Raw genomic sequence first — 22435 nt, 5'->3', positions numbered from 1 at the left:
TGCAAGAATGCCTCATCAACTGCATTATGTGGACATAGCTGATGTGTGATGAATAGTTAGATGTGTGTTAGTGGTTTTATGGAAGTTAGATGTTTGTTAGTAGTTTATGAAAGTTAGATGTGTGTTAATGGTTTATGGAAGTTAGTTGTGTGTTAGTGGTTTTTGTTTATGGCTTGCAAATAGGAAGATCATGCCTTGTGACTAGTAGTCATTCTAGTTTTAGGTTAAAATCCTTTTGTATTTAAGAAAGTTGCATCAAATGAAGAAGTGGTACAACATTTTCAGTTTCATATTCTCATTGTTCATTCTCACAAGATTTTTTTGTCTCTGTAAAAACCAACAAAATTAGTATTAAAGCCAAGCTTCTTGAAGGATCTGTAAGTTGAGTGAACCAAAAAAAAATTATTACAAAAAAAAATCTTCTACACAAACACAGCATCACACAAAGCCCTTAGTCAAATGGAGTCAGATAAGACATTCTCTGTTGAATCACCAGTTTTTGATGGTTACAACTATCAAGCCTGGACTATTAGAATGATAGTACATTTGGATGCTTTGGATCTATGGGAAGCAGTGGAGGATGGCTATCAAGTTCCTGCATTACCTGCTAATCCAATGGTTGCTTAGTTTAAGAATCATAAAAAGAAAAGGACCAGAAAGTCAAAAGCAAAAGCTTGCTTATATTCTGCAGTTTCAAGCACAATATTCACCAGAATCATGAACCTATAATTAGCCAAAGAGATCTAGGAGTATTTCAAGAAGGAATACCAAGACAATGAAAGGACAAAAAACATACAAGTGCTGAATTTAATCAAAGAATTTGAGATGCAAAGAATGAAAGCGTCAGAATCTATTAAAAAGTACTCTGACAAGTTGCTCAGTATTGTAAACAAGGTGAGACCATTTGGTAAGGATTTTTCTAATAAGAGAATTGAGCAAAAAAATTTGATTACATTACCTGAGAAATATGAAGCTAAAATCTCTTTTTTAGAAGAGTCAAAAGATTTGTCAAGCATTTTTTTGACAGAGTTGGTAAATGCATTATAGGCATAAAAACAAAGAAGGATAATGAGATAAGAGAATTTTATGGAAGGTGCTTTTCAAGCAAACACACGGGATTCAGGATAAGGCAAAGAAAAAAGGAATAATAGGAAGCAGAACAACAACAAGCCTGGCAATAATGTAGGCAACAATAAAAGTAAGGATGTAACTTATCCACCTTATCCATACTGCAAGAAGACTAATCATCTGTAGAAGAAGTGCTGGTGGATGTTAGATATTCAATGTAAAAAATGTGGTCAGATTAGGCACATGAAAAAGAAGCAAATGTCACTACTGAACAATATCAGGATGAGCAGTTGTTTGTTGCAATATGCTTTGCAACGAATAATAGTTCTAGTGACTTTTAGCTTATTAATAGTGGTTGTACAAACCACATGACAAATGATCAGAAACTTTTTAAAAAACTTGATAAAACTGACATTTCCAAAGTCAAGATGGAAAATGGTGAATATATCGTAATCAAAGGCAAATGAATAGTGGTCATAAAGAGTCTAACAAGTTTGAAATGCATTACTGATATTTTATATGTGCCTAACATTGATCAAAACCTACTTAGTGTTGAACAACTACTTGAGAAGGGTTTTAAAATATTATTCGAAGATAAATGATGTAAGATCAAAGATGCAAAAGACATAGGTACATTTAAAAAAAAATAAAAGAAAAAAGCTTTGCTCTGAATCTAATGGAAGAAAAGCATAGAGCTTTTCCATGTAATACAAGCAATGCAAAATTATGGCACAAGAAGCTTGGGCATTTCCATCATGCTAGACTTTTTTATATGTAAAAACACGATTTGGTGAAATGGGTACCATTGCTGAAAGAGAAGATGGTAGATTGTGAGGCTTATCAGTATGGTAAACAAGTCAAAAGTCTTTTCTTCAAATTGCATAAAAAGTAACACGCAAGCTTTAATTGGTTCACACAGATGTAGGAAGACCTTAAAAAACATCATCTTTAAATGGTGGTAAGTACTATATTGGATTTATTGATGATTATACTAGATTCTGTTAGATTTATTTTTTTAAATTCAAATATGAGGTTGCTTGTGTATTTTAAAAATTTAAAGTATGGGTGAAAAATCAAAATGGTTGCAAAATACAGGTAATAAGGTCAAATAATGGGAAGGAACACACTTCTGATAGGTTTAACAAATTTTATGAAGAAGTTGATATTGAGCACCAACTTACAGTACCTTATACTCCATAACAAAATGGAGTAAGTGAAAGGAAAAACAAAATCATAATAGAGATAACAAGATGTATGCTATATGAAAATGAGCTACTAAAGAAATTATGGGCAGAAGCTACAAATATAGTAGTCTTTCTACTAAATTGACTACCAACCAAAGTTTTACAAAAGAGAACTCCATTTGAAGCATGGTTTGGTTATAAACCAGACTTGCAACATCTAAAAATCTATGGTTACCTATGTTTTTCTTATGTGCCACAGGTAAAAAGAGACAAACTAGACAAAAAGAAAAAACCATGAGTCTTTATTGGATATAATAGCTCATCTAAGGTTTACAAAATTTTTCAACCATAAAATGAAAAAATTCTTGTGAGCAAAGATGTTAAGTTCATAGAGAATAGGCAATGGAACTAGAAAGAGTTAGAAAAAGAGCAACACTCAGAGTTTCAGCAAAATCTTAAGGATGACATAGATGAAATACCAATAAAAGGTATAAGGCCATTGCTTGATATTTATGAAAAGTGCAACGTTGCTATTTTTGAGCCTACAGAGTTTAAAGAGGCAGAAAAGGATGGCAAGCGGATTAAAGCAATGAAGAAGGAACTTAGAATAATAAAAAAAAATGACACTTGAGAGCTGGTGGATAGACCTTAACACAAAAAACATATAGGTGTCAAATGGGTTTATAGAACCAAACTTAATGCAAATAGTTTTGTAAACAAATATAAAGCTAGATTAGTTGTGAAAGGATATGCTTAAGTGTTTGGAGTAAATTTTTTTGAGACTTTTGTTCCAGTAGCATGACTTGATACAATTAGAATGCTACTTACCTTGGCAACACAAAAGGGATGGAAGGTTTATCAGTTGGATGTAAAATTTACATTTTTAAATGGTTATTTGCAGGAAGAGATCTTTGTGAAGCAACCAGAAGGTTTTTAAATCAAAAGATAAGAGAAAAAGGTTTACTTGTTAAAAAAAGCCTTTTATGGCTTTAAACAAGTTTCTAGGGCCTGGAACAACAGTATTGATGAACACCTGCTAGGTTTGGGTTTGTTAAAAGCTTAAGTGAAGCTATGTTGTATGTAAAAGAAACTGATGCTAATCTGATCATAGTTTTTATTTATGTTAATGGCATGCTTATGACAGAAAGTGATGATGAGTTAATAAAAAAGTTTAAAGTCGAAATGCTCAAAGTATTTGAAATGACAAACCTTAGCTTGATGTCCTATTTCTTGGGAATGAAGGTGAAGCAAAATCAGGATGGAGTTTTCATATGCCAAAAAAAATATGCAAAGGAAATACTTAAAAAAATTCATATGAAAGATTGTAAATGCACAAATACCCCAATGAATCAAAAAGAAAAATTTAGCAAGAATGATGGATCAAACATAATTGATGAAGTTCGGTACATAAGTTTGATTGGTTGTTTGATGTATCTTACTACCATCAGACCAAATATTATGTTTGCAGTGAACCTGTTCTCATGATTCATGCATTATGCTAGTGAGGCATACTTTTAAGTTGCTAAAAAGATTATTAGATATATTTAGGGCATAATAAATTATGGTATCAAATATTTCTACTGTTAAGATTTTAAGCTCCATGGTTACTCTGATAGTGATTGGGCAGGCTCAGTTGATGATATGAGAAGCACAATAGATTTTTGTTTTAGTTTTGGATCAGAAATGTTCTCATGGTGTTAAAAAAAAAGTGATAACTTAAAGCACAGCTGAGGTTAAGTATGTTGCAGCCACTGTAGCTATGAATCAAGCACTTTGGCTCAAGAATATATTTACAGACTTACACATAGAAAAGAAAGAGCCAACACAGATTCATATAGATAACCAAGCTGTAATTTCAATATCAAATAATCTTGTTTTTCATGACAGGATTAAACACTTTAAGATCAAATTATATTTCTTAAAAGAAATACAAAAAAGAGGTGAAGTCAGTTTATTTTATTACAGAATCGAGGATCAAATTACAGATGTATTAACCAAAGCCCTATCCAAAGCTATATTTGAAGCTTTAAGAAGTAAAGTAGGTCTTTGCAACTACTGAAGCAAGGAAGAGTGTTACAAGAATGACTCATCAACTACATTATGTAGACATAGGCTACTAATGTGTGATGAACAATTAGCTATGTGTTAGTAGTTTATGGAAGTTAGATGTTTGTTAGTGATTTATGAAAGTTAGTTATGTGTTAGTAATTTTTGTTTATGGCTTGCAAATAGAAAGATCATGCCTTATGACTAGTAGTCATTCTAGTTTCAAGTTAAAATTTTTTTTGTATTTAAAGAAGTTGTATCAAATGAAAAAATGGTACAACATTTTTGGTTTCATATTCTCATTGTTCATTCTTACAAGTTTTTTTTTTTATCTTTATAAAAACCAACACACATCCAATTTTGTTTGATAGCCCATGCATTATTGAGAGTTATGCATAGAATAATTTGACTGGTAATAGGTTTAATGACAGGACTGAAAGTTTTTTTATAGTCAATACCAAGATGTTGATGAAACCTTTTGGCCACTAATCTTACTTTATACCTTTAGATAAATCCATAGAGTTTCTTTAAACTCTAAACCTCCCATTTACAGCCAATGGTATTCTATTTCATGTTAGAAGGTACAAGGCTCCAAGTTTTATTTTTTACCAATGCATTGAGCTCTTTAGTCATAGCTAGCCTCCATTTTGGATCTTTGATAACTTGAGTAACACTTGTTGGTTTAAGAGGAGTAAGAAGTGAATGTTTAGAGACTAGAAATATTGTTTTTAGTTTAAAGATGATGTTCTGAGACCTGATTGTCATTGGGTGTGTTTTAATAATAGAAGGTTGACCAAGTATCAAGTTTGTAAAAGGAATAAGTTATAGTCATGTAATGTAAAGAAGGTGAAGATTCATTACCTAGTGATGGATTTGTTACAATAGGTGACAAGTGAGGAGTTTGAGTAAGATTTACTTTAGAGTTGGAATGGTTGATATTTAGCATTATGTCAGCAATAGTAACTGGGTGACAAATATTAAGTAAATCATTGATTGGAGACCATTCATCATACATTGACATTGTAACCATAGGCATGAGAGATTTTAAAAAGGTGAACGGAAAGATAAACTTATGGAATAGTACATGTTTGGAGAGAAAGATTTTTTTGGTAACAAGATCATAACACTTTAAAGCACTTTGAGTGTTTGAGTATCTTAGGAAAACACAAGGTCTGGATTTAGGTTGCATTTTATTGTTATTATAGGGTTTCAACCATGGATAATAGAGGTATCCAAATGCTTTAAGCTTATTATAATTTTGTGCTTTTTAAAATAGGTTTTCAAAGGGAGCAAATTATGAAGAATGAGGGTGAAAAGTCTATTTATTGGGTAGATTATGGTTTGAAAGGTATGTGACCAAAAGGTTAGTGGCATGAAAGCTTGATGTAAAAGAGTTAGATTAGTCTTAGCACGTTGTTTATGTTTTCTTTTTGTTATACCATTATATTGAGAAATACATTGAGGCTTGTGAAATGAGAAATACCATGGGATGCAAGTAGTAGCTTTTCATACTCTCCTTCATTATTAGAGTAAACATATATAATAAAGGTGCCAAAGAACTTCTTAAGAGTAATTTAGAACAAAGAAAATAAAATGTAAACTTCACATTTATGTTTTAAGGGAAAGAACCAGATATCCTTAACATAGTGGTCTATATAGATAACATAATACTTAAAATTATCAATGGAGGTAACATGTGCTGGTCCAAAAACATTAATGTATAGCAACTCTAAATGTTTTAAGCTAGTTAAATTGGATTTATTAAATAACACAAATTAACAGGTTTCGAAGACTACTAGATGACAAATTAAAAGACTTAATCGTATGACTAAAGACTTAGGATGATGAATGACCTAGTCTTTTATGCCATACATTAACAAGAGTCTTGGTACTAAGTAGTGCTACTATTGATGAGTGAGAATCTGAGATTCAGTTAGGAAATTCACCAAAGATGCCTTGGTGTTTAAATCTTTCACAAGAAAATGAGATGAAAAAAATTCAATAAACTTTGCTAATATTGTAAAATTGAGAAACAAAAATGAGATTATTTCTCATATTAGGTACAAGCAAGACATTTAATAATTTAAAGGTTTTGTGGCAGTAAGAATAAAAACAGAGCATGTGTAAGTAATTTGCAAACCTATACCATCACCAATTGTTATTTCATCTAATCTACCATAATTTGAGTAAAATGATAAGTTGTTATCTTCCATAACCTGAATGAAGTGATAAGTTATTTAAGTTTGTTGTGACATAATGTGAAACTTCAAGTCCATGATTCAATGTTGATAATTCTTGAAGGAATAGGTGATAACAATATTGGTTGTTTGCTCTTTGGAGTAAGATTTTTTAAGCCCACAAGTTTTGGCAGTGTAACCTGGCTTTTCACACAATTGACAAATAGGTTTGATAGGTTGATAGGTGGTGTTTGTTAATTTTCTTTCTTGATTGTTGTAGTTGCCTTTGTTGGAGTTGTTCATATAATTTCCTCTGAAATTTTGTTTGAAATCTTCTTGCTTGATAACTAATTCAAAATCACTAAACTTATCATGAAGCTCTTAAAAAGTAATGCTAGTCTCTCGAGCTTTTATGGTTGTAGAGATTTCTTTAAACTCAAAACTTAGCCTATTCAAAATGAAGATAATTAGATCTTTTTCAGCTACTAGTGCTTGAGCAAATGCTAGTTCATCTATAGTATTCTTCATGAGCTGCATATAGTTTGTAATTACTCTACTCTCTTAAATAGATACTATCAACTACTTTAAAGACATGATCCTTTATCTTATCTTGCTAGCAAACATTTTTGACAAATTTTCCCATGCTTTTTTAGATGTTTTTGCTATTACAATAAAATTAACAATGGACTCTATAATCGAAGCTATCTTGGCATGTAAGATGAATTTATCTTATCTTTGCCAAAAGTTATATGTAAGATTTGGTGAATGTGTTGATATTGTTTTGATTGTAGATTCTAGACATGGATTGTTTCTTGTCAAATAGCCATTCAAATCATATCCTACTAGGAGAAAAAAGAATTGGATTTGCCATGATGGATAGTTTATAAAGTTGAGTTTCAATGGTAGCTGGGTTGCTGCACTTATTAAAATAGGGATAGAAAAGTTTTGATTTGTGGTAATGTTTAAAGATAAATTAATTTCTATTTCTATAGAGAATAGATATGTTGTTACTCAAAAAATTATTCCAATACCATATAAAAGTAAGCAATAAGGTGTTAATAGGAACTTGATTTTATTGACTAATATTATAGGTATATATATGCAACAAAACATATTAAAAAATATAACACTATAAAAAGGCAAAACATATTCAAAAAATATAACATTATAAAAACTAAGATTTTAATTACATAAAATCTAGAATTTGGTTAGTAGTTAAAAGCTTCTAGTGTTATCTTTTGTGATTGCATATCCTTGACATGTTTGAATGCATTTATAGCTCTTGATGTTGCAATCACATTTGTGTGATCAGATTCTGGTGTCATTCTTGTGTGATTGCAACTTAGTGTTTGATTGCAGCTTCTTGTAATTGTGTAGTTGTGGACTGGTACTGCTACTAATTTGCTTGTCATATCTACTATTTTTTGGTTCTGCTAGATAGATATCTTGTTGGTTTTGGATCATGCTCAAACATCATTCATGTATAACGAAACTAAAATCAAAACAAAATATAAACCTGATAATATTATTTGAAGCCAAAATAATTATATACTCATCCATATGATTAGAATCATTCCTTAACTCAAAGATATCATAATCCTAACTTAGAATAACCTTTAATTTGCTTGAATATCAAGGAATCTCAAGACTTAAAACCATTCAAGTGCTTGGCCTCTAATGATGATCCAAACAACCATAAGTCCTAATCATTTTCTAAGGTACATGGACCCTCGTGCTAACAAGGTGGCTTAAAGGCCTAAATCAAAAACCCTTTTTTCATAGCTCAAAAGATCATTTATACAACCATCATATGAGAATGTTGCTATAAACACTATGTGATTTACTAAATAACATTATCATATTAGGTTATATTTAGTAAATTTATTCTTATTTCATCTCAATTTCACAACAAATGTCTAAAGATCTATTATAATATATAAGTTAAGATTTAAACCCAAACTTATGAAGTATTTTTTGTAAGACAAAACTGTGAGATATTCGGATCAAAATATAAACCTTTACAGATCACTCGATAATACTATTTAGAGCTAAAACAATTATATAGTCATCCATAAGATTAGAATCATTCCTTAACTCGAAGATAACATAATCTTGATTTAGAATAACCCTTGATTTGCTTGAACATCAAGGAATCTCGTGACTTAAAGCCATTGAAGCATTTGGCTGATGATCCAAACAACCATAAGTCCTAATCTTTTTTTATGGTTCGGGGAACTCTTATGCTAGCAAGGTGGCTTAAAGGTCTAAATCAAAAGTTTCTTCATTTTCATAGTTTAAAAAATCATCTATACAACCATCACATGAGAATGTTGCTATAGATACTATGTGATTTATCAAATAATATTCTCATATCAGGTCATGTTTAGTAAAATTGTTCTTATGACATCCCAATCTTATATTGAGATGTCTGAGGATCTATTATGGTATATAAGTTGAGATTTAAATCCAAACTTATAAGGTTCTTTTTGTGAGATAAAATTATGAAACCTTCGGATCAAAGCAAATAATATCTTGTAAGTTGGATACAATTCTCCATTAATGGTATCAAAGCAGTTATCAGTTGAATGAAAGTTAAATGCTACACCGTGAGAACCACCTTTAAAATCCTGAGGGAGTTAAGAGTTACATGATGGAAGTTTCTTCTAAAATCTTAATGTTTGGTGTGATCTTGGTTCTATGGTTCTATGTGTACGATTTTGTGGTTTTGTGTGTACTTTATGTTAAGTTTGACAAGCAAGTCAAGCTTTAACGAGTGGAATTCGTGATATCCTAATCCTACATCAAAATGTTGTGAGAATCTGCTATGATATAAAGGTTGAGACTTAAACCTAAACTTATGAGGTATCATTTGTGAGATAAAACTGTAAGACTTTCGAGTCAAAGTAGACAATATCTTATAGGTTGGGTATGAGTCTTTATAGTTCTTACAACAAGCACTCACTTATTAATGCAAGTTTATCCCAACTTTAACATATGAGATCGATTGTTTACTTCATAAATAATAGTATAACTATGTACCAATCTCAACAACTTTTGTTAATGTCCTTTTTTTATAAATCATTGACTAAGAATATTTTAAAAATATAACTTTTATACAATAATGATCTCATAATTATAATTCTATTGTAATTCCTTTATAGAGCTTTATTTATTCCAATGACTTTATCATTTAAGTACTAATAATATCATTGTAAAAACTTAATGATAAATCAAAACCTTAGTATTATCATTGTACATTCTTGGACAAAGAGAAACTGAATGGAACACGAAAGAGCAATTTTAATATTTTGGTGAAATTATTTGGTAAAATTGTAGTCAATAAGTTGAACATATATGCTTAAATAGGAATAGGTATGATTAAACCACTTGAAGGTCAATTCGTAAAAATAACATATCACATTTGAAATAATATATGATATTAGCTACCCTTTAATATAATTTTTAGAGATTTTATATAAATTCTAGATAAAAGTTATTAATAATTTTAATCTGACTATTTTTATTTTTATATAGGATTGCATTTTGGACCATATATAGAACTCATATAAAAACATGTATTTCACATTCCAAACCAATATCTTACATTGATAGAAAAGGTGAACCAACACAAAATATTATGATAGGTTGTGTCTTTAAATGATTGTTTTTTGGGACCAATAAAGGTTTTTTGGGACCAATAAAGGTAATCGTCAGGCATGAAGAAGAAAAGAAATTTTAATCATGGAAACTCTTCATTGTAGTCTCTAATTGAATAAACATTTTGAATGTGAAAGAAAAGATTACCTTATTCTAAATTACTTATTTTAGAAGCAATTTTTAATTGTTAATACAACTATGATTTTGCATAACTACACTCAAGACATGTTGGAGCCAATGATGAAGATTCAGAGAGCTTTTCTATTAAAAATCTTAAAATTTTTAAGAAATTTGAAATTAAACCATCTTAAATACATCATTTCTAAATGATATTAAAAATATTATTTTATTTGAATCAATATTTCTTAAAAGAAAATATACGTTATTGAAATTTTATGAGATAAAAAATAATTATAAAAGAGAATGATGATATTAAAAATAAAATATACAAACATACACACACACACACACACACACACACACACACACACACACACACACATATATATATATATATATATATATGTAATATGGGCATAATTTGATTTGTAAAAATGTATAAACAAATATTATCAATAATATAAAAAATAAAAATATATCCTAGAGTTAAATAAAATGATACTTTGTTTCTTGAGTTTTATATTTTATAATTAAATTATAACATGTGTGATGCATGAAATAATTTTATTTATTTAATATGAGAATATATATATATATATTCAAATTAGTTTCTTTTCAAAATTATATATAAATTTTTAAAACTCATAACATGTATAAAATTTGTATACATAGACTTGTCATTAAAAAATAATTTTTTTATAAGCAACAAAAGAAATTATGTCCTTTTTTTGGATTTTTTGTTTACAATAATATTTATACACCTCTAAGATTATATCAAATAAAAATAAATTATGCCTTTCTTAAAAAAAATAAAAATATATATTATTAAATGATAAATTAAATAATAAAAAAATATTAACATACTTTCACTTTAGTAATTTTGACTAAATTATTATGCAAAAAAATGAAAAATGTTAAAAATATGTGAAAAATAAAAATAAATTGAAAAAATATTATTTTTCATAAGAATGAAACTGTAATAACAATAAATATATCTTGGAAAAAAGTTACAAACAAAAAAAAAATTGCAATAATAATAGAATAAACCTTGGAAAAGGTTATTGAAAAAATAAAAAAATAATACATTACATTTGTAGATTTAAATTTGTAGAAAAATTCTTTAGTGGTAATTTGAATTAAATAGATAATTTTTAAATTAATTTTTTAAAATTTAAAATGGATATAATAAGTGATAAAGATAATATTAAATTTTTTACATTTATTTGAAATATAAATTTGATAACTAGAGTTCAAATTAATATAATCGTTTTGATGATCTTATTATTTAAAAATTTAAGATGAAAATTTTTTGAATTTTTAAAATAAAATCTATATTTCATATTTTTAATTTTAAAAAATATATCTCTAAATTGATTTGATTTTGAATCATAATTTGAATAATTTTGATATTGAAATAAATTTAAAATTATCTAATTTGTAATTAAAAAATTATCTTATTCTTTTAAAAAATTATCCTATGTATCATTTAAGAGAATTATTCATATAAACGCTCATGTGATAAATTTATTTATGTATGTTATTATATAATATATATATATATATATATATATTAAATGGGTTGCGTTGAGTAAAGTGCAAAGAGATTTGAAGAAATTTTGAAAAATTACATTTTTAGGTGGAATTTTAAAAGGGAATTTGACATGCTCAAATCTCCTATTAAAATTTCTCTTAAATTTTGAAAAAATTTCCCTGCTTTTATACAAACAAGTAGATTCATTTTTGAATTTTTTTTATTTTTTTAAAACCTTTATAGAAATAAAAATCTCCATTGATAGAAATAATTACTCTTTGGATGGCGAATTTTGAAATTTTGAAAAATTTTGGAATGTTAATAATTTAAAATGCATCATTCAAAATAACAGATTTGTAATTGCATTGCTTGGATAATTATTTTTTAGAAAGAAATTTTAAATATTAGAATTTGATGTGATATAAAGTAATTATAATTGATAAATAATGATATGAGGGATAGAAAAAGCAAAATAATAAAAAAATAAATGTGGATTTCTTACGTAAAATTAAAGAGTTTCACAAAGAGGTGAAATTTGAAAAGAGAATTACAGTTTTCCAAAATTTTTTACTTAAATGCGAAGAAATTTGATAATTTTAATTTATTTATTTTGACAAACAAAATAATTTTATTTTAGAACTATAAAAATCTCTCTACAAATAAAATCTCTCCTTAAAATCCCTCTAGAAAATTTTAAAATATGCCTAACATACCAACTTCAACTGGAGGATATTTTGGTTAGGGTGAAGCAAGTTCTAGAAATAGTAGTTAAAGTGACCTTCAAATTGTAATGTGCCGAATTCCAGAGGCTATTTTGATTAAGTTGTATCAAGTTCCAGAAATAATAGTTAAAGTGTCCTTGGAATTGCAATGTTAAGGGAAACTATAGCGGCTAGTCTAATTGAGTCCATGTGCTCAAAAAAAAAACTTTGTACCCTAATCTAATTCCTGAGTCTAATGAGGCTTTATGTGTTTTATAAACTTAATGTGCTCTTCGTATATTACAAAAAGTTATCCATGTAAAAACCCTAAAAAATAACAAATGTAATGTGGTAGCAATAAATACTATAAAATTTAGCACTTAAATAAATTAAGAATTAAATAGAAGTATAAATTCATAAGTTAATCTTTATAAATTTATATGATATAAATATGTATATATACAGATAAATTGTAATTTTATATTTATCAATATTAAAATTAAAAATTATTTACATACATATTTAAAATTTTAGATTAGAAACACGTTTTAATCATTTAACAACGTAAAAATACTAAAAATATTAGTTAGAGTAATAAATTTGTAATTTTTTATAATTATATTTATTTATTTGTATCATATAAATTTTTAAAAATAAATGAAAATTCTTCCAATTATAAAAGAAATTAAAAGAAAATTGTAAGTGGTGATTTTCTTGAAATTCCTACTTGAAAATTTTTCTTAAAATCTTAATAAAAATGTTGAAAAGATTTTGGAAATGCTTCAATAAATAGATTTTTTTATTTATTTTCCATAAATTATTCAGTAAAAAATATAAGCTGATAAAATAAAAAATAAATAATTTTTTTATAAATATTAAATTAATCTGTCGATACATCCCCTCCTAAGAAACAATGAAGTTTCTTGATATTTTACTGAATTTCCAATCGCATATGACACAAATGATATTACCAAGCGCACGTGACATGCTTTTTTGAAGCAAAGTTTCTGTCTCTGCCCGCGCCTCGATTTATAAACGAAGCAAAATATCAGAAATTAGAGCCCTAATGCAACTACGTTTCTCTGTTGTTTTTCAAAATCCTAAAATCTCTGCTTTTATCGATCAAATCCCCTCACCCACCAAAACATTGCTCGAAAGTTCTTCAATCTCAATGGCTTTCCTAGTTAACAACAATCAAGTCAGAATAAAAACTGAAACCAACGTGTTGGACAACATAATCCAACAGAGTCCAAGTCAACTACCCCCCATTGATATCAGCAGCGGTAGCAGCAGTTCTAGTATATGCAGTAGCGATTCTTCTGATATCCACGACTCGTTATTAAGTCTTCTCCAATCCAATGTGGGTCAAAACAAACGAAATTCTGATGAGTCTGGCGGTTCTTGTTTAACCAAGAAAACGAAAATCGAGAATTCTGGTTTTGAGTTGCCCTTAGGATTTCTGGCTCCGCTTCCACCAGAGGACGGGCAAGAGCCATTGTCTGTACGAGTCCCGGAGACGGGACCTTTATCTGTGACGGAAGCGATTGTGGTTTCGAATAGGTTTGCGGTGCCAGTTGTTGAAAACCGTAAACTAACTTGCAAGCAGTTTTGGAAAGCAGGAGATTATGAAGGAGGCAATGCATGCGATTCTGCCATGTCTTCGGGTGGTTAATGCCTGCTTTTTCTTTTAGTGTTTTTGTTTTAAGTTTTTTTGTCCTGTATTTTTAATTTGTTTTTGGCAATCGACTTTTTAATCTAAATGTTGTCCCTTTTACTGTTTACTTTTAGAGTTTTTTTTTTTTTCTTTTTCTTTAATGGTATTATGATCGCTAAAGTAATTTACCTAATCAAATATTCATTGATCTTTAAATGTATATTTTGCAGTTGGCATGGACCATGTCAGGGTCCATCCCAAGTTTCTACATTCAAATGCAACCAGCCATAAATGGGCTCTTGGAGGTACACATTAGTTTTTGGATGTTCTGAATAATGAAAATATTTTTTTCCTATTCGATGATTATGTTTTAAAAAATAACTTTTTACTCTTTGTACAGCCTTTGCTGAGCTTTTGGACAATGCAGTAGATGAGGTATTTGCAGGCTTTTTATTTATTTATTTATTTGAACCGGAATTGGAAAATCCCCTTTTGCTTGTATTCATATTTTCTGACTAGATATTGTTGGTCAGGCTTGCAATGGAGCTACATATGTTTGCATAGATATGTTGAAAAATAAAAAGGATGACAGTAGGATGTTGCTAGTTGAAGGTAATTGGCAGTATATGCATTTATCAATTTCTTTAGCATCAATTTCTATAATGAATATTTAATCAAAATGTGTGTAAAAATAAAAAAACAGAATATATACAACTTGGAAATCAGTTAGAACATTGAGATAAGAAATTTGTTGCTGTTTTGTAAGTGAATTGTAGGATAATCAATATAATTCAGGTGCCCGATTGATTCTTATATGTGATTGTTATCTTCTCATTGTAGATAATGGAGGAGGAATGAATCCCGATAAAATGCGGCAATGCATGTCTCTTGGATATTCTTCAAAAGGCAAAATGGCAAATACCATTGGTCAATGTAAGCTGGTCTTCATTTGTCTAACACAAGGATATAACAAGAATTACTACATAATTCAATATTTTTCATAAAAAAAAAAAATTAAGTGTGTATGTATTTTACAAGCCTTTCCATTGAAGAGCGAATTCCGTTAATTATTTCTTTTTTATTTATGTTTTACTAAATTTCAGTTGGAAATGGTTTTAAGACAAGTACTCTGAGGCTTGGAGCAGATGTTATTGTTTTTTCTCAAAGTCGAGGGACAGACGGAAAAAGGTTGGCTCAATTATCAAAGTGCAAACTTTGGTTATTTTCAGTCTTTATGAAAAACAACATAAGAACACAAACAAAATTCGATACCTTCTGTTTTTACTTTTCTTTTTTGAAATCTTATTCGTGTGCAGGTTAGAGTCTGTTATAACTCCAAAAGCTAAACTTGCTCAATTATTTCCTTTTGTCTTAGCCCAACGAGGACTATTGGAATGCTTTCCTACACATTTTTGACAGAAACTGGAAAGGAGGACATTGTGGTTCCAATAGTAAGAGGACTTTAAGTTATTTATGCATATGTATACATATATATATATTTATTTGTTCAATTGTGGTTGTGATGTACGATAGCTGTTTGTACATAAGATTTCAGACAAAATTTGTGGTTAAATATGTAAAAACAAGGGAGGGTTCAGTACATAAGACGTTTCCCAAATGTTAAGAAGATAAAAACTATCAGGCATGTAGCTTTCCTGGTAGTCCAAATTCTTGATGGCATAAGTGCCATTTCTGTTCTTTAATTAAAAAGAAAAAGGAAAAAAAAAACAAACTGATGTTTTTTTATGTATATATTTCCCTATGGAAGTTAAATAATAGTGAGAGAGAATATGGAGAAAATATTTATATATATTATATATATTTTACTCATCTCCCTCTCTGACTCTGGCAGTGTCTTGTTGATGTCTGTAAAACAGTTTCTTGACAATGTCTTCCCATATTTTGCTCATACCTCTCAAAAGATTATGCCTTCTAACTTTCTTTCTTTTGAATTGAAAAGATTGATTATGAGCAAAGACGACAGGATTGGACCAAGATGACACGTTCTTTTGAGGATGATTGGAACAGAAATTTAGAGACTATATTCCAGTGGTCGCCATACATGTCTGAAACTGATCTACTTGAGCAAGTAAGTTTTGTTATTCATATATTCATTCTTATTTGATATTGAAGTTAACATTTTGATGGAAATAAAAGAACCCTTCTAATTGGTGTCTTGTTATTTTCTGTTCCAATTTAGTTCAATTTTCTTAAAGATCACGGTACACGCATAATAATTTACAATCTTTGGGAGGACGATGAAGGAAAGGTGGAGCTAGATTTTGACACTGATGAACATGTACGTACTGTCTCCAACACCTAATATATCACTATTCTTATTTTCTATGAATTTCAAGAACTGAAAGATGTTGGACACATCTTCCAATAAATTTCAATTACTTCTGAAGTTTGGAATGGCAGGATATTCAAATTAGAGGAGTCAACCGAAATGAAAAGAACATAGCAATGGCAAAAACATTTCACAACTCCAGGCACTTCTTAACTTATCGACATTCATTAAGGGTAAGCCTTTGAGAATTTTGGCAATTGGCATGTTCTCATATTTTGTCTGGTGTGTTGGTGCATAAAGCTCTTTTCCCTGCAAGTTCTTTTTATTATTATTACCATTACTAATTCATAATGACTTCATTGATATTTGCTTTGTCAGCTGACTCAATCCTTCTATATGACAGTGATTATTCTAGAAATTAGACAATCCTGCTAGTGGTGCATAAACATTCTTGAATTCTTATACTGCTTTATTCTATTTTTCTTGCATTAATTCAGTGTCGGTATTCCTTTTGCTCTTAAACCTCTATTATTTAATCCTAACAATAAATAGATCATCTTTCTGTCCATGACATTGTTTGCATGAACCTTTAGAAGAATGCTTGTTTAAGGGATTTCATTGATGGCAATTGTTTCTTACAAGCGTACCTGATAATTCGAGCCCCTGACTCAGCCCAGCATAGAGAGGCCAAGATTCTAACTTTGTGGAAATTTCAAATCTTACTTTATACTACAATTAATGCATCTATTTATCATACTAAATTGTTACTATTGTCTTATCAGGAACTGCAAATATTTCTTGCTGAGTTTCTTACCATGGGTGGTTAATCATCTGTTTTTCCTTTCATTCTTGGTAGAGTTATGCATCGATTCTCTACCTTAGGCTTCCAATCAACTTCAGAATGATTCTGCGTGGTAAAGATATTGAACATCATAACATTGTCAATGACATGATGCTAACTACAAAGATAACATACAGGCCTCAGATTGCTGCTGGAAAAGCACCTAGTAGTTCAGATGTACTATGGCTATGAGGCTTAACCTCTGATTTGAATTGTTCATTTATTCCTTCCTTTAGACTCTTTGAAACTGACCAATTTTTTTGGACTTTCGTAACAGATGGTTGCAACTGTGACAATTGGGTTTGTGAAGGATGCACGATACCATATTGATATTCAAGGATTTAATGTGTATCACAAGAACCGACTTATCAAAGTTAGAATTTTATTTTATTTTTCTCTTTTTTAATTAGGCAAAAGAATCCAAAATCATTGGTGAGACGCTAATGGACTTTAACCTTTTTATTTTCCGTTCATGCATGGAAAAATAACTCCTTCATCAGCCATTCTGGAGAGTGTGGAATGCAGCTGGAAGTAGTGGCCGGGGAGTGCTTGGTACTTTTTTTTTTCTCTTTAATGTCGAATAATTATTTATACTCGACTTTTTCTTTCACATTTTAATCTCTTTCTTTTTATGCAGATAATTTGATAATTTGATTGGTAACTCTTTTTCCTTTTGATATTTTGCAATAGGTGTGTTGGAGGCCAACTTTGTCGAACCAGCTCATGACAAACAGGGTTTTGAGCACACTATTGTGCTCTCAAGACTAGAGGCAAAACTAGTTGTAATTCAGAAGGACTACTGGTTTGTACTTCCCATTACATGTGTGTGTGTGTGTGTGTGTGTGTGTAGAGAGAGAGAGAGAGTATATATATATATATATATATATAGAGAGAGAGAGAGAGAGAGTATATATATATATATATATATATATAGAGAGAGAGAGAGAGAGAGAGAGAGAGAGAGAGAGAGGAGGAATCGCTTACGCCAAAGGCAAAACTAGTTGTAGTTTAGTTTTACATCCATTCATATAATTTTATGCGATTTATATTTTTTAAACCAGTAGTTGAATTTTATGCTCTATTCATGTAGATTATGCATAGCAAATTTCAAGTTAATTGATATTATATATCTAACTATTTGTTTGATGATAATGAAATTTCAGTTGTTAATATATATTAATATGTGTGTGTGGCGGCTTTGTTGTTATTCATCTCTTAACTTTCTCTTGCTTTTCTATGTTAGGTTTAAAAATTGCCATGAAGTTGGTTACGCAGCCAGGAGGCCTACAAAGAACTCTGTCTCTGAAGACCCAAGTGTCGTTTCATGTGTTAAAGAGAAGTCTTCTTTACATCCAACTCAGGATGAGCAGGACTCCACAAGCAAGGGCTCGACTATGAAATCCGGTTCTAAAGAGAAATCTAATTCATTCCCCAACCAAAATGGACATGGTACCCCTAGCCGTAAGGAGAAGTCTTCTTCACATTCAAATAAAAATCAGCAACTTTCTGTTAGAGGAAGTACCAGAATTCAATCTGATAAAAAGTTTGAATATAAGTCACTAGTAGATGAAGCAAATCAAGACGGAAGCTGTTTTAGAGCATCACCTTCAAATGGTGAATCTCGACAATATCCCATTTCAAAAACAATACCACGATTATCACATTTGAAGGTAAATTGTTAGTTATGCGTTTTTATTTGGTTGTTTATAGTCTTTCCATCGTAAACAATGTTGGTAGTTATGTAGGAAGTATTATCTGCTTGTATGATCAGGCAAGTTTACTCCATGTTTTAACAGCGAAACGATATATAAATTATGTCTAACGAACTTTGGCCAAAAAAAAAATTGTGCATAATGATCACTGTCTATATATAATCCATGTAACTCTATTCTCCCTTATGCCCTTCCAATAGGACTGTTTTTCCTTAAATTTGATTTGATAGGTTTTTTTTTTTTTTTTTTTTTTTTTTTACCGTTTTGTCTAAATGCCCATTTAGCTCCCTCGACATGCAGGCAACTACGGTCGACAGAGATGGAAAAGTGTCAAATAATTGTGATATGGAGAGTTTAATCAAGTTGAAAGCAGAGAATCATGATTTGAGGGAAAGGTATTACTTAATTTTCCCTTTGATTCTATGCTCATGATTTAAGATTGTGTTTGTCCTGTTTTAACTATTGGAATGTCCTTTTTTTTTTTTTTTAATGCAGATTAAACAAAGTGAACGGTGATTTACATTTTGAAAGAGATAGACGCAAATTACTTGAATTGCAAGTATGCTTACTGGGAGATTCGCATTTTGAACTTTTTATTTACGATTCTGCGCTTTTGTCTCTAAGGGAGTATGTTTGTCAGCATATTTTTATTTGCTGAATGAAACAGATAACAATAAAGAGTGCAAAAGAATATGATAATCTGATTAATAGTATGTTTGTCAGCATATTTTTATGCAGAGAATTTGATCAGTTTTGAGAGCGTACGTGTTTCATTTGTGCGGGTTACTAATAGAATGTCCTGTCATAACAGATTTTCATCTTGACCTTTTTACTTTGTAAATCAGATTAAGCAAGAGCAACAACGAAGCGAAGAGTTGGACAAAGAGCAGATTGCTCTAATTGTTATGATTTTGGTGGTATAATTTCCATCAACGATTTTCTTTACCTTTTCAAATTTTTTCCCTAACGGACTTTTGAATTTATTATTTAATTTTTGTTTCCCTGTAGGATGCTTCTGTCACCATAGATGAACTGCTTGAGAAGGTGAAGCAGCTCGAAAGCAGGGGAGTTGCATGCATCAAAACAGAACATTGAAAGTACATTAACATGAAACGGCAATTGATACTGTAAAAAATTGGTTTAGGATTTGTCAAATGATGGATTTTCAGTTTAGTATTTTTGAACTAATGTCTAATGCCATGCCAATGTAATGCAAAAAAAAAAAATAATAATAATAATAAATAAATACAAAAACATAAAAACGATTGTTAAACCTAGTCATATATTGGCTAAACATTTATTGAGCAAAAGGAAATTATTGCAAAAACCCTTTTTTTTTTTCCTTCAGGAAAGGAAGCAAATATGCATTTAAAGCTGATTAATGTGTGGAGTCAAAAAACATTAGAGATGTTCACTATTTCATCAGAAAATTTATAATGTCCGTTTAAGTTAATCTATGACTGAAATTTAATGACCTGAGGGGACCAAAAGGCAGAAACCATGCATCATTTTTATTTAAGCTCTCTGAGCTAAATTCCTACAAGCAACCATTCAGTTTTGCAGTGACACGCAGATGAACATGATTTAATGAATAAATTTTTTTTTACTAAATTCGTAATCCAAACGTTATGAACTGAAAAACTGTAATGAAACAGGAAAGAAATCCTCCTTACGTTTTTAGGGTGTGGGTGGAGTATTAAGTGAATGGTTAGGTGCACGCATAGCATACATATTTACATAAAACAATAATGTTATTAAAATTAAGCACGTACATTCTACTTTTCTATACCAATTATATGAAAGGTTTGAAATCATGAATAATAACACACAGTATCAAACATAATTATTTTGGAGTTTAATTGAATTTAGATCATCTTTTTATGGTGTTTGGTTCTGGGGGATGCTCGGAGGGGAAGGGGGAATGTACGGAATCCAGGTTTTGGGGTTTCCCAGATTAAAGGCAGGTGGGGGAGGAGGAGATAGTGTAGGGAAATTAGGAAACCAAGTTCTTGGATCTCCTAGATTAAATGCAGGTGGAGGAGGGGGTGGGGTAATAAGAGATGGGGTTGGAGGAAAAGGGAAAGGCAAAGATGGTGGATTCGGATACGGCAAGCGGGGAAAGGGCCAAGATGGCAAAGGTGGCAGGGGAGGGAATGGGAGTGATGGAAGCGGCGGTAAAGGCATTGATGGAAAAGGCCAAGGGAATCCAAATCTTGGGAAAGGAAAAATGCATTTTGAAGAGTTAAAAGAAGAAGTCGGCGGCAGCCCTTTGTGATTTCTACATAAGGTGGCATTTCTCTTGGATGGCCTGTAACTCAGTGCATTCAAGCTGTAGATGCAGAGATTATCTTGTTTTGACTTGACAGATATCTGATTTGTCGAAGTCTTCAAACCTGGTACATTGCATGCTGCAGATTTGCTCCCTATTAAACTTGCCTGGCATAATGACTCAATAGCCAAACCTTCCACACAGTCAACCCCATCAACGTGCGGGATTTCTAGCTTGTATACTCCATACTTATCAGTACTTCTGTTGACTGACACCGTCATTTGCTCTGTAGTTTTAGGTGATTTTGCTTTAAACTTGCATTGAATGTTGACTTCCACACCTGGTAAAAAAAAACAAAAAACAAAAGGCAACTGAAATATATTACAAAAAAAAAAAAACCAATTTTGTGGCTGAGGCACTGATAATTATTGCACCTGGCAAGAAGTAGCTGCGTCTAGAGAAAGCGTTGGTTGAACAGATATCGCAGAAAACAACACCCACTACTGTGATCCGAGAGATGGGACTTGCTGGTTGAGCTATTGCGGAAAGTAGATGCGTAAAAGAGGATGTTAGAACAAGAAGGCGAATGATTGGATCCATGGCAGCTAGCAAACATGAGAGAAGTGAAAAGAAGCTTCCACTAGGGCTTCTCTAGTGCAAGTAGAGCACGAGAAGCATTTTATTACTATAGCATAAGAAGAAATATGATCAGTACCAAATAATAAGCCCGTGAGTCGTTGGTGTTAGGACCAACTGTGAAGCAAGGAGCTGAAAATGCTTTATCTTTTCACCAAAAACAAAGACATGTGAAGACCCCTATTGGCAGTTTGTGATAAAAAGATGGAAAGACAGAGGTTGCTACTCTGTAGCAGATTGATAATTGACAGGTGGCGGGATTTGATTTGGAGGTTCTATAATTTCCTCGATAACATCGAAAGCACTAAGGAAAAATTACAAAATGATACTCTCATCTAACAAAAATATTTATTTGTTTGTATCATGATAAAAAATGACTAATAAAAAATTATTAAAAAAATCGTTATTTTTTTTATGATCATGACGTTTGAGGATCACAATTACATTCTTTGTCATATATGTGTTGGCATAATATATGTACATTCAGATTAAAGTATACATACATAAATGTCTTATAATGCATGTACATTAGGAATTATTAAAAAACAG

The 22435-nt window shown here is 30.4% G+C and overlaps 2 protein-coding genes across 2 annotated transcripts; one reads left to right on the top strand and one right to left on the bottom strand.

Moving 5' to 3' along the window:
• Nucleotides 1-13655: 13655 nt before the first annotated feature.
• Nucleotides 13656-20241, top strand: LOC111317771 (protein MICRORCHIDIA 7-like). Its single transcript, XM_089755294.1, has 17 exons — nucleotides 13656-14148; nucleotides 14369-14443; nucleotides 14539-14573; nucleotides 14672-14750; nucleotides 14979-15071; nucleotides 15242-15326; nucleotides 15514-15589; nucleotides 16099-16227; nucleotides 16339-16437; nucleotides 16560-16661; nucleotides 17285-17446; nucleotides 17547-17673; nucleotides 17762-17821; nucleotides 17960-18071; nucleotides 18513-18939; nucleotides 19282-19376; nucleotides 19477-20241. Exons 1-17 carry the CDS (start codon nucleotides 13656-13658, stop codon nucleotides 19637-19639), a joined length of 2412 nt encoding a protein of 803 aa, XP_089611420.1. The 3' UTR covers nucleotides 19640-20241.
• Nucleotides 20242-20713: 472 nt separating this feature from the next.
• LOC111317656 (Pollen Ole e 1 allergen and extensin family protein) lies at nucleotides 20714-22002 on the bottom strand. The gene is made up of 2 exons (XM_022920097.2): nucleotides 21685-22002; nucleotides 20714-21590 (listed from the first exon to the last, which is right to left on the bottom strand). Exons 1-2 carry the CDS (start codon nucleotides 21848-21850, stop codon nucleotides 20860-20862), a joined length of 897 nt encoding a protein of 298 aa, XP_022775832.1. The 5' UTR covers nucleotides 21851-22002; the 3' UTR covers nucleotides 20714-20859.
• Nucleotides 22003-22435: the final 433 nt, after the last annotated feature.

Source organism: Durio zibethinus, chromosome 2, assembly GCF_047325235.1.
Source record: "Durio zibethinus cultivar Kanyao isolate XHJ-2024 chromosome 2, ASM4732523v1, whole genome shotgun sequence".
NCBI lineage: Eukaryota > Viridiplantae > Streptophyta > Magnoliopsida > Malvales > Malvaceae > Durio > Durio zibethinus.
Note: the sequence above shows the minus strand (reverse complement) of the source record. Positions and strands in the feature narration are given on the sequence as shown.